At 45.7% G+C, this 11,801-nt stretch overlaps 2 protein-coding genes across 2 annotated transcripts; one reads left to right on the forward strand and one right to left on the reverse strand.

Annotated features, from left to right (window-relative positions):
• Positions 1–5,337, forward strand: NDUFA6 (NADH:ubiquinone oxidoreductase subunit A6). Its single transcript, XM_075010478.1, has 3 exons — positions 1–174; positions 3,465–3,580; positions 5,136–5,337. Exons 1-3 carry the CDS (start codon positions 45–47, stop codon positions 5,265–5,267), a joined length of 378 nt encoding a protein of 125 aa, XP_074866579.1. The 5' UTR covers positions 1–44; the 3' UTR covers positions 5,268–5,337.
• Positions 5,338–5,482: 145 nt separating this feature from the next.
• On the reverse strand, positions 5,483–11,021 carry SMDT1 (single-pass membrane protein with aspartate rich tail 1). The gene is made up of 3 exons (XM_075010492.1): positions 10,764–11,021; positions 8,934–9,073; positions 5,483–7,537 (listed from the first exon to the last, which is right to left on the reverse strand). The coding sequence occupies exons 1-2, from the start codon at positions 10,917–10,919 to the stop codon at positions 8,936–8,938; spliced, it is 294 nt and encodes a 97-aa protein (XP_074866593.1). The 5' UTR covers positions 10,920–11,021; the 3' UTR covers positions 5,483–7,537; positions 8,934–8,935.
• Positions 11,022–11,801: the final 780 nt, after the last annotated feature.

Raw genomic sequence — 11,801 nt, forward strand, 5'->3', positions numbered from 1 at the left:
CCCGGGAGGAGCAAGGGCCGTGGCCGCCGCTCTGGCGGACGAAGATGGCGGCGTCCGGGGTGGGGAAGGCGGCGAAGGCGGCGGTGACGCCGCTCCTCAGCCGGGACCTGGGCGAAGCGAAGCGGCGGGTGCGGGAGCTGTACCGCGCCTGGTACCGGGAGGTGCCCAACGCCGGTGAGGGCGGGTTCCCGCGCTTCTGGGGGGCGCTGCGGCCTTCCCTGTGCTCCTGCCGGGCCGGGCCGCCCTTGGCAGCTCTGCCCAGCCTGCAGCTTTGCGCCAGACAATGTCTCTGTTCCCAGCCCTGCCACGGGCCTGCTGGGTGACCTTGGCCACATCCCTCTGCTTGTGGGCCCCCGCCCCCGGTTGTACAGCCGGGAGAGGGGCGGCCTCGCCCCTCCGAGAAGCGCTTTCACACTCGTAGAGCTGGTGGTAGCCCAGAAGAGGGGATTTAGTCCTACGCGTGTCTGCTTCTCCCAACCACGAAAACCCCTGTTATGCCATTTCCACTCGCGCGCTACTTGGACTAACGTGGGTTGAACTCTTGAGTGGCAGGGGACCCGGGGACTAGGCAGCTCCTGGCTCCCCGTCGCTTGCAGGAGCCAGGAAACTGATCAGCGCTCCTGAGCTGGTCAGCGTCCTGGTTCCCAGGAGTGGTGGGGAGCTGGGAACTAGGTGACAGCCTGGCTCCCCTCCGATTGCCGGAGCCGGGACCTACCCCGACTTGTGTGAAATTTAACTTACATGTGTTTGCAACCTTGGTGTAAGTCAGGGGTTTAGTGCAGTACTAATGGCTTTGGATATCAGACTCTTCTGTCATGTGAGCTGCTGTCCGGTCAGCGGCAGAATGAGTATCCAATTAGGCTCAGCTATCATTAGCACAAGTTACAGAGCGTACCTTTTATTTTTTAATCAGCCTGTCCAATCAGGGGTTGGAATGTTGAACTTCTTTGACTTGATATGAATGGTTCATGGACTTTAAAGTTGAGGGGATCATCATGATCAGATTCTAATCTGAGCTGTTAAAGTTTGTTAGAGTCCACCATTTGCACTACAGGTTGTACCTCCATCATCTGGCTCCCGTGGGGTCCAATTGAGGGGATTTGCTGGACAAGGGGAGGGTGGGCCCCCAAGACTGCCTGATGGGGTGGGTCCTGCTCCTGCGAGGCTACCCCTTGGGGCTGCTGGGCTCCAGCCCTAGCCAGGTTCCCCACCCCATGCCAGTTGGCTCCCCATGGCCAGGATACCCACACCTGTAGGGCTCCATGCCCCAGCCAACTCCCTGCTACAGGGCCCAGCTTGGAGTCCCCATGGCTGCTGGGCTGCTGGTGGGGCTCCCTGCCAGAGCCAGGATCCCCCACAGCAGGGCTCGGGTCCCCATCCCCAGCCCCGCTCCTGGTAGTGGGGCTGCCACTGGGGCTTCTGCCACCAGCATGGATCCTCTGTGCTCTCCACGGCTGTAGCTCTCTGGTCCAGCGACATCTATTATCCTGCTGGCTGAGAGACTTTCATTCTGTAGTTTAAGTGTGCAAGTGATCATAGGCACTCATCATACCATCTCTTCCCTAAACTTATCATGCTCAGTCTTGGAGCCTAAGGTGTTTTGATTTTTGTTCTTGCCACCATTTCTTTCCTTGGAAGCCTGTTGCAAAACTTCAGTGCTCTGATGGCAAGAAACTGTTGCCTAATTTCAGGCCTAAATTTGTTGGTGGCTGGTGTATATCCATTTGTGATTATGGGGGCAGGGTTGCATTGCTCTGGGGGAGAGGCAAGACTGCCCCCCCACTCACCAGAAGCAGTGTAGTCCTGATGATGAATGTGGGTGGTGGGAGATGGAGGGTGTGTGCATGACCCTCCGTCTCCCCCCGCACGCATCACCCTTGTCTCTGGAATTCTCTCTCTCCTTAGAGTCCTTTTGGTTAGGCTTAAACAAGCAAGCTCTTTGGGGAAGGGTGTCCATCCTTCTGATCATTGACCTCTGCACCTGTTCCAGTTTGAATTCATCTTCCTTAAACCTGGGAGATTAAATTTGCAAACATCATAATTCTAGATGAGGTCTTGCCTCAGACTTTGTGTAATGGTACTAATGCTTACATGTGTCTAATGGAAATATCTCCTGTGAGATATCCTAGGACTGCCTAGGCTTTTTTATAACAGAATGACATTGGTAGCTGAGTCACGCTGTGAGCAAACAATACATCCAGTCTTTTCTCCTCCTATGTAATTTCAAACTGTTAAATCCCCAATTTGTAGCACAGTCTTGTTTTTTAGTCCCCAAATAGATGAATTTCCACTACTAAATTGCATCCTATTTTTTAAATTACTCCAGTTTTCAAGGTCATCCAGATCTTCTGACATTCCAGTCCTTCTCTGTACTGGACAGGTACAAAGTTAGGTTTATAAACCACCTAACTTTGTATCATCTGCAAACTTTATTACCATACTCCCCCTTTTTGTAACCAGGTCATTATTGAAAATGTTAAATAAGATTGGTTCAAAAACCAGTCCATGAGGCCCTCCTACCAGTAACCTCCCTGTAGCCTGACAGGTCACTTTTTCAATATGACCAGTGTTCCCTGTAAGCTAAATGCTTGGGCAGGGTGCCCAGGAGACATTCACGTGCTGCCCAACTGATTAGCACAGCGCCCACAGTGGGCAGCATGTGTTTCTGTTGGTGCATGTCCTCACATAGCTTGATGCCCATAACAAAATTTATTCTGTCCATAGATAGAAAAAACTAGAGGGAACACTGAATATGACCTGTTGTAGTCCTCCTCTTAAACCAATTTCTTATTCACTTTTCAGTTCTCATATTAATCCCATATTCTCCAATTTAATTTTTCTACTGTATAAACTGGTAGGAACATCATTTCTGGTATTGTCTCCTTCGGTGAACAATACTGGATATTCAAATGAAAATCATAAACCTTACTGTCCCTACCCTCTCTGGCATGATACGATACATCCCATCAGCTGGGGACAATTATTGAGACTATACACTAGCATGGCTTACTCTCTATTATTGAGACTTTGTGTAACTGGATCTTCTGCCCCTTGTTTTTGGATGCTGCACGTTATCTTGGTGTGTGTACATATTTTTTTCAGTACTTACTAGCACAATTTCCAAGGTGCACCCTGTCCTGATGGCTGAAAGGGGCCTAAAAAGGAGAAGCCAAGTACTGCATATCTCTTATCCTCTAACTTCGATCTCTTGGCCAAGTAGAGAGTAAAGCTTGTTCAATAAACTCTGCAGAGTAAGGAGGTGTATTATAACTGCTTAAGCCTGCAATACTGGTCTGATCAATTTTTTATTTCCATTTTTAGTAACTTCTGAGAGAATTTCTAGCTTACGCACAAGAACAATGTTTTCTTTGCAGTGCTCCATACATTCAAAATTGAGACGCTAGCGAAAAACTTTTTATCGTATTGGTGATGACTCCTGTGAATATTCTCTGCTCTCTGCCTAGTTCATACACACCAATTGGACATCTCAGTGAAACAAGGGCGTGATAAATTGCGAGAGATGTTCATGAAGAATGCTAATATCACAGACCCCAGGGTGATTGACATGCTGGTTATAAAGGTAAAACCCAGCAAACATATATACTTTTCTCAAATACATAACATGCTGTGATTAGCACATAGAAGTTGTAGTGGGAGAGGGTGTTTCTTTGCTTATCAGAGTTTTATAGAATAAGCTGAGATATTGGAGCCCATTAAGATCAGGCCTAATATAGTTAGGATATATATTTGTCATTGATAAAAAAAGAGGAAAAAACCTTCCTGTTGGTCCTAATGAAACAGGTTGGTCTTTATAAAAGACTCCTAACGCTAGAGAGGAGGAATTGAAATAACACAGCTTCTGTCATGTTGCAAACTGAAACTGTCCATCAGCTGAAACAGTTGTTTTAAGGATTCTTGTGTCTGTGCTTATAAAAGGTGATAGAGCTCACAAAAGTCTAATTCTCCATCAACAGTAATCTCTCTTCCCCACACTTTCATCTTACTGTGTCCTTTCAGTTACAGTTGGAGGTAATACACATTACAGAAATACTTAGCCTGTAAAAGATGGCTTTGCATTTTTCAGTGGGAAGCATAGCTGAGTTAAGCTTGCCCATATGTATTTTGGGCTCTACACCAGTCTGTCAAAGGGATGATAAAATTGCCAAAACATATACACAACATTTCAGAAAGTTACGAAAGCAAGACTAACTGAGCTCTGCAGTAATATTGGTTTACTGATAGAATCCTTTAAACTGTTGAGCTGCATGTTCATCTCTAGTGCTATATAAAAACCAAGACAGAAAAACAACATTTGTCAAGAGTGTGTATGGGTAATTTAAGGGCAAAAAATATAGAATAACTCTCAGTTCTCTCCAAGTCAAGCATTATAAACCAAGAAATCCAGAATTAAAGTTGCCCTTCAGAGAGCACCAATCATGTAAAGTAGGAAAATGCAGTCAGAGTACCCAAACAACCTTACCTCTGCTCTGTACTATTATCATTTAGTAATAGTACACTTAAAGTTGAGACTAATGATTTGTGGTTCCTTCTGGCTTTGGAATTTAACAGTTTAGTTCTAGATTTGTTTCATAAATTTATACAAATGTTTTATTCTCATGGTGGCAATAGGGTATTTACCCATACAGCAAAGTAAGGTCTCTAAATCTGGGTGTTGAACAGGAATTGTAAAATAAAATTGTCCAGAAACCAGGAGCCTTGCTGTATCAAAGGAAGAGGGTGCTAGCCCATGGGTACGTTTCTAGCAGAGAAAATGGGGCAAGGCATGATTTTTAAGAGTTCGTGGCCTCTGTCCTGTGCAACGTGACACTTGCTGCAGGCTGTAGAGGGAGTGGCTATTTTAAAGGCGGGTGGGTAGCTAGGAGTGCAGACCATAAGAGGAGAGAACAAGCAGTATCAGTGATGTAAAGCTGGGGAGGGTAATGCTGAGTATACTTGTTCATGGGACAGACATAAGGCTGTATGGGTTAGATTAGGTGACTTTAAAAGGACTGAACTAACCAGGGGAGTGATGTTTTTTAAGCCTTTTGAATGCAGAATCGGAAACAAACCAACTATGCATTCTCATTGGATTAGACTTCATAAGATCTCTAACTGGGCTCTTTTGTGTAATGCAGGGGAAAATGGAACTGGAGGAAACTATTAATGTATGGAAGCAGCGGACACACCTCATGAGGCTTTTCCCTGAGACAGAAACTCCACGACCCAAGGACTTTCTGTCCAAGTTCTACATGGGCCATGACCCTTGAGTCAAACTGACTGAGAAACCAATTATGTATTTCACTTACTGCAAATAAATCTCTGTATAGTGGAGAACAACTTCTGAAATTTTTCATAAAGAAAATATCAACACTTTATATGATACTTTACTGATAGGATCCTTTTTGCGCCCAAACCATTCTGTATTCTGTTCCTGTCCCTTTAAGTATTGTGCTTGCTCTGGAGTATCTTGTAGCAGGAGACACACGATGAAGTTTACAGTGAGCTAAAGTAGGTTGCAGAACTTACCTTTACTAAAGGTGAGACTCACCCTGATGTTGGTCATAGGATATGAAGTAGAAGCTACCTCAGAAGGAGACTGGAAAATGTTATGGAACTAACCTGTACTGAAATTCTATAGTGCAGCTGAGCATTGTTGTATTGGAGGCAGCTTTGTACAGCTCTTGTGTACAAGCAAAACTAAAGAATGTGCTAATTTTATGGAGCTGGTAATTATGGATATGCTGCTCAAGTCTAACTTCAAAACAAAATCCAAACCCTCAGCCTGGGATTACTTGCTTTTTTCCCCCCCAGCAATGCTTAATGCAACTGAAAACCTATTATGATGTATCAGACTTGGAGAGCTCCAATTTCAGCAGCTAACACACAGCCATTACTCTAAAGGGAATTTCTTAGAACACATTTCAGTAACTGAGCTAGTCCAATTGCAACCATGAGTTAATGCTGTGGTGCCATAGAATTACATTTATATTTATTTGGCACTCCGAAGCCCGGTTTAATGGTAGCAAAACAGCTCCTTTTCTAGTATCTGCACATATTAATATTCTTTCAAACACTGATAATGTAGGCTGGCAGCTCTTCCACCCTTTGTTTGTAATCCTATCTCCATTTCAGCTAAGACCATGGCGAGAGGAATCCTATTTGTATACTTAATTTCAGAGTCTTCTGAGACTTCAAGGACCATTGAAGAGTCTAGCAAATAGTTTGTCACGGAGAGATGTCAGGGGTAGAGTGGAACTAGCTCTCTGTGATACCACCACCATATATTTGTTGTGGGGGAAAAGTGAAAAAGCTCCATCATTGGACATGCATTAAGGGAAGATTTTTCAGTGATATGTAAAGTTTATTTCCTAAAACAAACTTGCTTTCAGCTAAAATTTGAAACTGGCCATTGTGCATTATACTAGAATTAAAATAGCTTACATTGTTTCAATGGGTATGTTCTTGTTTATTAAAGACAGGGGCATCTTTTTATGTATGTGATGGAAAGGATCTTTACTACCATTGATTCTTTTTTTCCCCTCCCCTTGTAGAGTTGTGGGTCCCTGTTTCTTATGTCTGCTTGGAGGTTGTCTATTAGTAGTCCCAAAAGGGTGGGAGAATGCAGTGGGGCATACATGGGCCAATTTAACAGTAACTACTTAAATTTATAGCACTAAAGTTTGCATATATTTAGAATAAAAGACATTACATTTCTGATAAAATGTTCACTCAGTCCCAGCGCAGATATGAAGTTATTTCTGGTAAAGCATCTAACTGAATATTTCATTGTTTATGAAATACCAAAAAAACATACAATTTGTGCACCAGCCTGTGCTATTTGGTATTCAGTTTTGCTTGCATTCGCTGACTTATGAATTGTAACTGAAGTCTTAAAGTTGCGTTTTATCATTAGTGTGAGGTGAAGTTAATTGTACTACTTATCCTATGCAACTTGCTGTAGCATTTGCAGTAACCTAGGTCCAGTGTCATTTTGTAGTGATTGCCTTTTAAAGTAGTTGATTCCGCCTTCAATAGCCGTGTATATTCCACCATGAGTTATTTTCCTATAATATACTGCCATGTTTTTAAGCGGTGCATTAGACTTCAGCCCACTACAGTCCTTTTATATACTTCCAATAGAGCAAGGAGATAGTAACAGAACCTTAGCCAAAGAGAAATAGTCTGAAGTATCAATGTTAATAACTGGAACTTAGCTACAAGCATGAAAATAAACAGACCTTTATATGGTTCAACTTGCTATTCTTTATTCATAATCTAATTGTTTATACAGTCCATGCTCATTAGTATAGAAACTCAGGAGGTGAAAGGTACAGCAGGTAAGGATTGCTGGACCTACTGTGTACGTTTACACCCTTTCCCAACTGCCATAGAGACATGAAGTGAACATTCAGTGATACAGCGTAAGGTCCAACTGTGCCTCCTTTCCTCTTTAAAATGAGGGCATGGACTCAAGGAGATAGCTGTCCAACCAGTCCTTTGTCTATGGCTATCTCCCTTCTGTTCTTCCATTACAGCCCTGCGAAGATGTAAAAAACATTAGCACCATGGACAGCCACATGCTCTCCTTAGACAATACTGGTTCCAGTCCATAATGAACAAGGGCAATGCATACAAACAGAATCACATAAAACCAAGCTTCCTTCGCTGATAACTACACACAATTCAAGTGGAGTGGTGCATTCCCTGTTTTCAGTCATTTGATTTGACGATAACAGCAAACTTTCCAGAGGAAAACAGATGGCTGGGGGACCATGAAGAAGAGGTTTAACAAAGGACCCTGTATTCAACTAAACTGATATGGAAAAATTAGACTTTTGTGCTGCTGAACCTCTGAAGGAAACATATGCAGTCCACATAAAATATTACCCCATTTCATCTTAGTCATCTTCCTGGTGCTTATTAAGTAATCTTTGATATACAGTAGATAAAGAGGGTTGAAATAATACAAGACTGGGAGCAACCAAAGCTTAATCAAGTTGTTATAAACCTGCTGCTACAATGTTTTGAATACTTTCCTAAGACTGCTTACATATGTACCATTCTCCACCTGAGACATGCAAGCTTTACTAAGAATTTAAATCAGCCTGTGAATTAATAGGGGAGTTTAAGTAGGCAGAATATAATAAAGTTGGGATTATTTTAAAGACACCTAAGCTATCCGTCCCTACTAACAATGTGGTATGGCAGTAGTCCCCAAACTGTGAGGTACAATGGGGAACACCTGGGGTCTGGGCCAGCCCCTGCAGTGGGGAGGGAGAGCAAGTACCCACTTACAGTGCTGGTTCCCATCCCTGCTCCCACCCTGAGGGGTGTGGATACATTCCATTACAGCTAAGGGATGACATGAAAAGAAAAGTTTGGGCACCACTGTGCTTTAGTAATGCAAACAATAATATGAATCAAATTCTGTAGTCACTAGAAATAGTGAGTTTGGTTTATGTGTGACCCAAATAACAAAAAACTTTGAACAAACTATCAGTTTAACAAGTATCAGAGGGGTAGCCATGTTAGTCTAGCTGCAAAACCAACAAAAAGTCCCGTGGCACCTGATAAACTAAGATTTAGCATAGTATAAACTTTCATGGCCAGACACGCACTCCAATAAATCTGTTAGCCTATATGGTGCAATATGACTTCTTGTTTTATCAGTTTAACTCAAAAGGAAGTGTCACCTATGGCATTTTTCTTTAGCAGTCTTACACAAATTTTGATAAGGTCTGATCCATTATGTATATATCACAGAAAGAGGTAGCGCAGCTTCAGGTTATTATGGGATCAACAACTAGTACTGAATGTGCAGCTCTTTTCCACAGCATTAGCATTCTGCATCACCAAGTTACATAATCTCCTTCTTCTCCCAAGCCAAACAGATAATACAAGTAATTGAACTGTTAGTAGCATTGAGGTCATACCTTTAATCATCATCATCGTCATCCTCTGGGACAAAGATATCATGTTCCTCAAGCAAGGCTGCAAAATTCTTACTGATCTGAGTCCCGACGTAGAGGAAAGGGATCACAACAGTAAATACTCGTAGAAGGCCAAAGGGCATCTATACGTGTTCAGTTAAAACAAATTAACCTCTATCAGCAAGTTCCATTTTGGATCAACCGATGAGCATTAATCTAATATTGAACTAAAGAGAGCAAGAAGGCAATTTTTAATTGTTGAGACCACATCTAGAACCTTGTATTCTGTTTTGAGCATTCAGAAAGGAACTAATAACCTAGAAGGAATTCAAAGAAAAACAAAACCAATTAAAAATGAGAATGTAAAAAAATCAAGTGTGTGTAAGGAACTGGAAGAACTGTTTTGGTGGTAAAGGGGTTTTATTAGAAGTAACAGGACTAAATCATCTACATTTCTTCTTCAGTGTAAATCTCTTATATTAAGATATCCAGCACAACTCTGTTTCCAAACACAGCACAGCATACACAAGATCATGCTGTATTTTACCCATATCTCCAAATTGTGCTATTGGACTTTGCAAAGCTGTAGTACCTTTTGGAGACATGGACATAACATGCCTACAAACATTTCCACTGCAAGCTGAAATCATATTGTAATAAAGACATGTTTTAGTGAGCAGAAGGGACTTTAGTAACTACAGCAGTGTCCTAAGAAAATGGGGTATTAAACCCAGCTTGTCAGTTAAAAGTTAGAACACTGAATTCCTTAATAGAATGTTGAAATCATATATGTTCCCCTCTACTGAGCTTTGTTATACAAAACGTTTATTACTCTACAGCACCCTAAGGCCATTTGATGAATTAAATGTATATAATCAGTCAGCTCCCACTCAAATGCACCTAGGGAAAAAGTAGTTCTGTTGTATCAAAGAAGGAAAGTGAAGGAGACCTTCTGTATTGTAAACTGTAAGACATTTTAGGAAAGCTGATTAACTACTTGACCCAGAATTTGAAGGGATTTTAACAATCTTCCCCTGGCAAGTATATTGGGATTTCTTAATAAGTGATCAAGGGGGTTGTTTTAGTGCATACCTGAAAAACTGCATCTTACTTAAAGCCTTCAGTATCAGGCTGGGCAGTCAGTTTTGTAATAACTCAGAGGATATGTGGCCACCTAAGTGTTTGTCTACATACTGTTTCCAGCATTAGCACCTTACGACTTGTCCCAGGCAAGTACTGACGCCAGTCCCACTGTGTTCGGTTTTTGAGTACTGGCAACACCACAGAGCTGATCTGCAAGCGGCTGTAAGGTGACTACCACGGTGCAGTCGGACTCCCCCGCCCCAGCCAGCCCTCCGGAGAAGGTCCCTGCTTAGAACACGTTTTAACAACCCCGCAGGCTAACCAGCAGCCTCTCCTAGGGCAGTGACCGGCTATGACCCAGCCAAGTCCCGCGCATACAGCCCGACGCCGCGAGCGATGTGACCCCAGGTAAGGCCCCAGCCTCCGGTCCAGCGCCCTGTAGCAGTTCCGCCTCGCCCTTTGTGCTGCTAGTCCGTTCCCACCGCAACCACAGCTGCCGGTGGAGGGTGACCGCCTGTTCCGTGGCCCAGCCCTGACCCCGGTTCTCATCCTGCGCCCGGGCAGCCCAGGCACTTCCGCATTCTAAGTGGCCCCACAGAACCCTTTCCATTGGACCACCCCTCAACGTTAATCCCACCTCTAATTAAAGACTTGCACTCCGATTGGCCAACATGCCTATCACTCACAGTCGGCAACCTTCAGCGATTGGCTATTCCCCCAGACTGACGACGCCCCGCGCCCCACACTCACTTTAACCGGCTTGGGTAAAACGGCGCCACTACGAGTGACGGTCTCGCTCCGCGAGGGCACAAGGATCCCAGCAGGGCCGCTCCGGAGCGCACCGAAGCCCACCCGCCCCCGAGAACCGGCCGCTGCTGCCAACAAGCGTCCGGGTAGACCCGCCATCTTCCTGCTTACGGCCGCTGTCCCCCGACCGGCGCTGCTATAGCGACGCCCTAGAGCTGTGCCTGGGCGCCGCCGCTTCCAAGTCTCGCGATGCCCAGGGTGAGGGCGGCTGGCTGCACTGCGCATGCGGGGAGGAGGGGTGAGGGGTTGAGCTGCGTATGATGAGACTTGGTTCCTAGGACGGCGTCACATGTGCCCCGCCCCCAGCGCGTATTGGTCGCTCGGGCGCGGCCCCCTCGCGCCCCCGGGCTGTGACCTGCTGCGTAACGCTGGGTGCACGGGCCCCGCGTGGCTTCCCGCTCAGTGGCCTCTGGTGCGGCGGACACAGCAGCGTGTATGGTTGAACTGGGGCTCAGCGCCTTGCTGAGCAGCACAGCCCTCGGCGGGAGGTGCGGTGACGGCAGCAATAAGGTCAGCCAGCGCAACTCACGGGATGGTCCCCCAGAGTACGGGCCACAATAGGGAACGTGCTTCGTAGACGCAGACAGGCTCACTGACTCGAAGGCTGGCCGAGGAGGAAACTTGTGCTTTGGTGCCTCCTATTTCCTGTGTCCCCCATAGGCTCCCCGACCCCAGCACCCCCTTTGCCACTGTCCCCTGCTCCTGTCTGCTACCGTGCCCCCCAGGCCCTGGGGGAAGGGTGTCTGTGCGGTGGGGCAGCAGCAGGGGAGGGGCCGGGTCTCGCCTCCCGGGGTGGCTGGAGCACCAGCTGCACCTACTCGCTGCACTTCCCGGAGGTAGTTCTTCCCTCCCGTGACCCAGCCCCTGGGAGCGGCACCTGCGGGGCGGTGGGCTGGGACAGCACACGGACGCCCCCGCCCCGCAGACCCGAACACCAGCTGGACGTGCGGCTCCGCTGCTTCCCCACAGGCTGTGCAGCAG

Source organism: Carettochelys insculpta, chromosome 1 (assembly GCF_033958435.1).
Source record: "Carettochelys insculpta isolate YL-2023 chromosome 1, ASM3395843v1, whole genome shotgun sequence".
In the NCBI taxonomy this organism is placed as follows: domain Eukaryota; kingdom Metazoa; phylum Chordata; order Testudines; family Carettochelyidae; genus Carettochelys; species Carettochelys insculpta.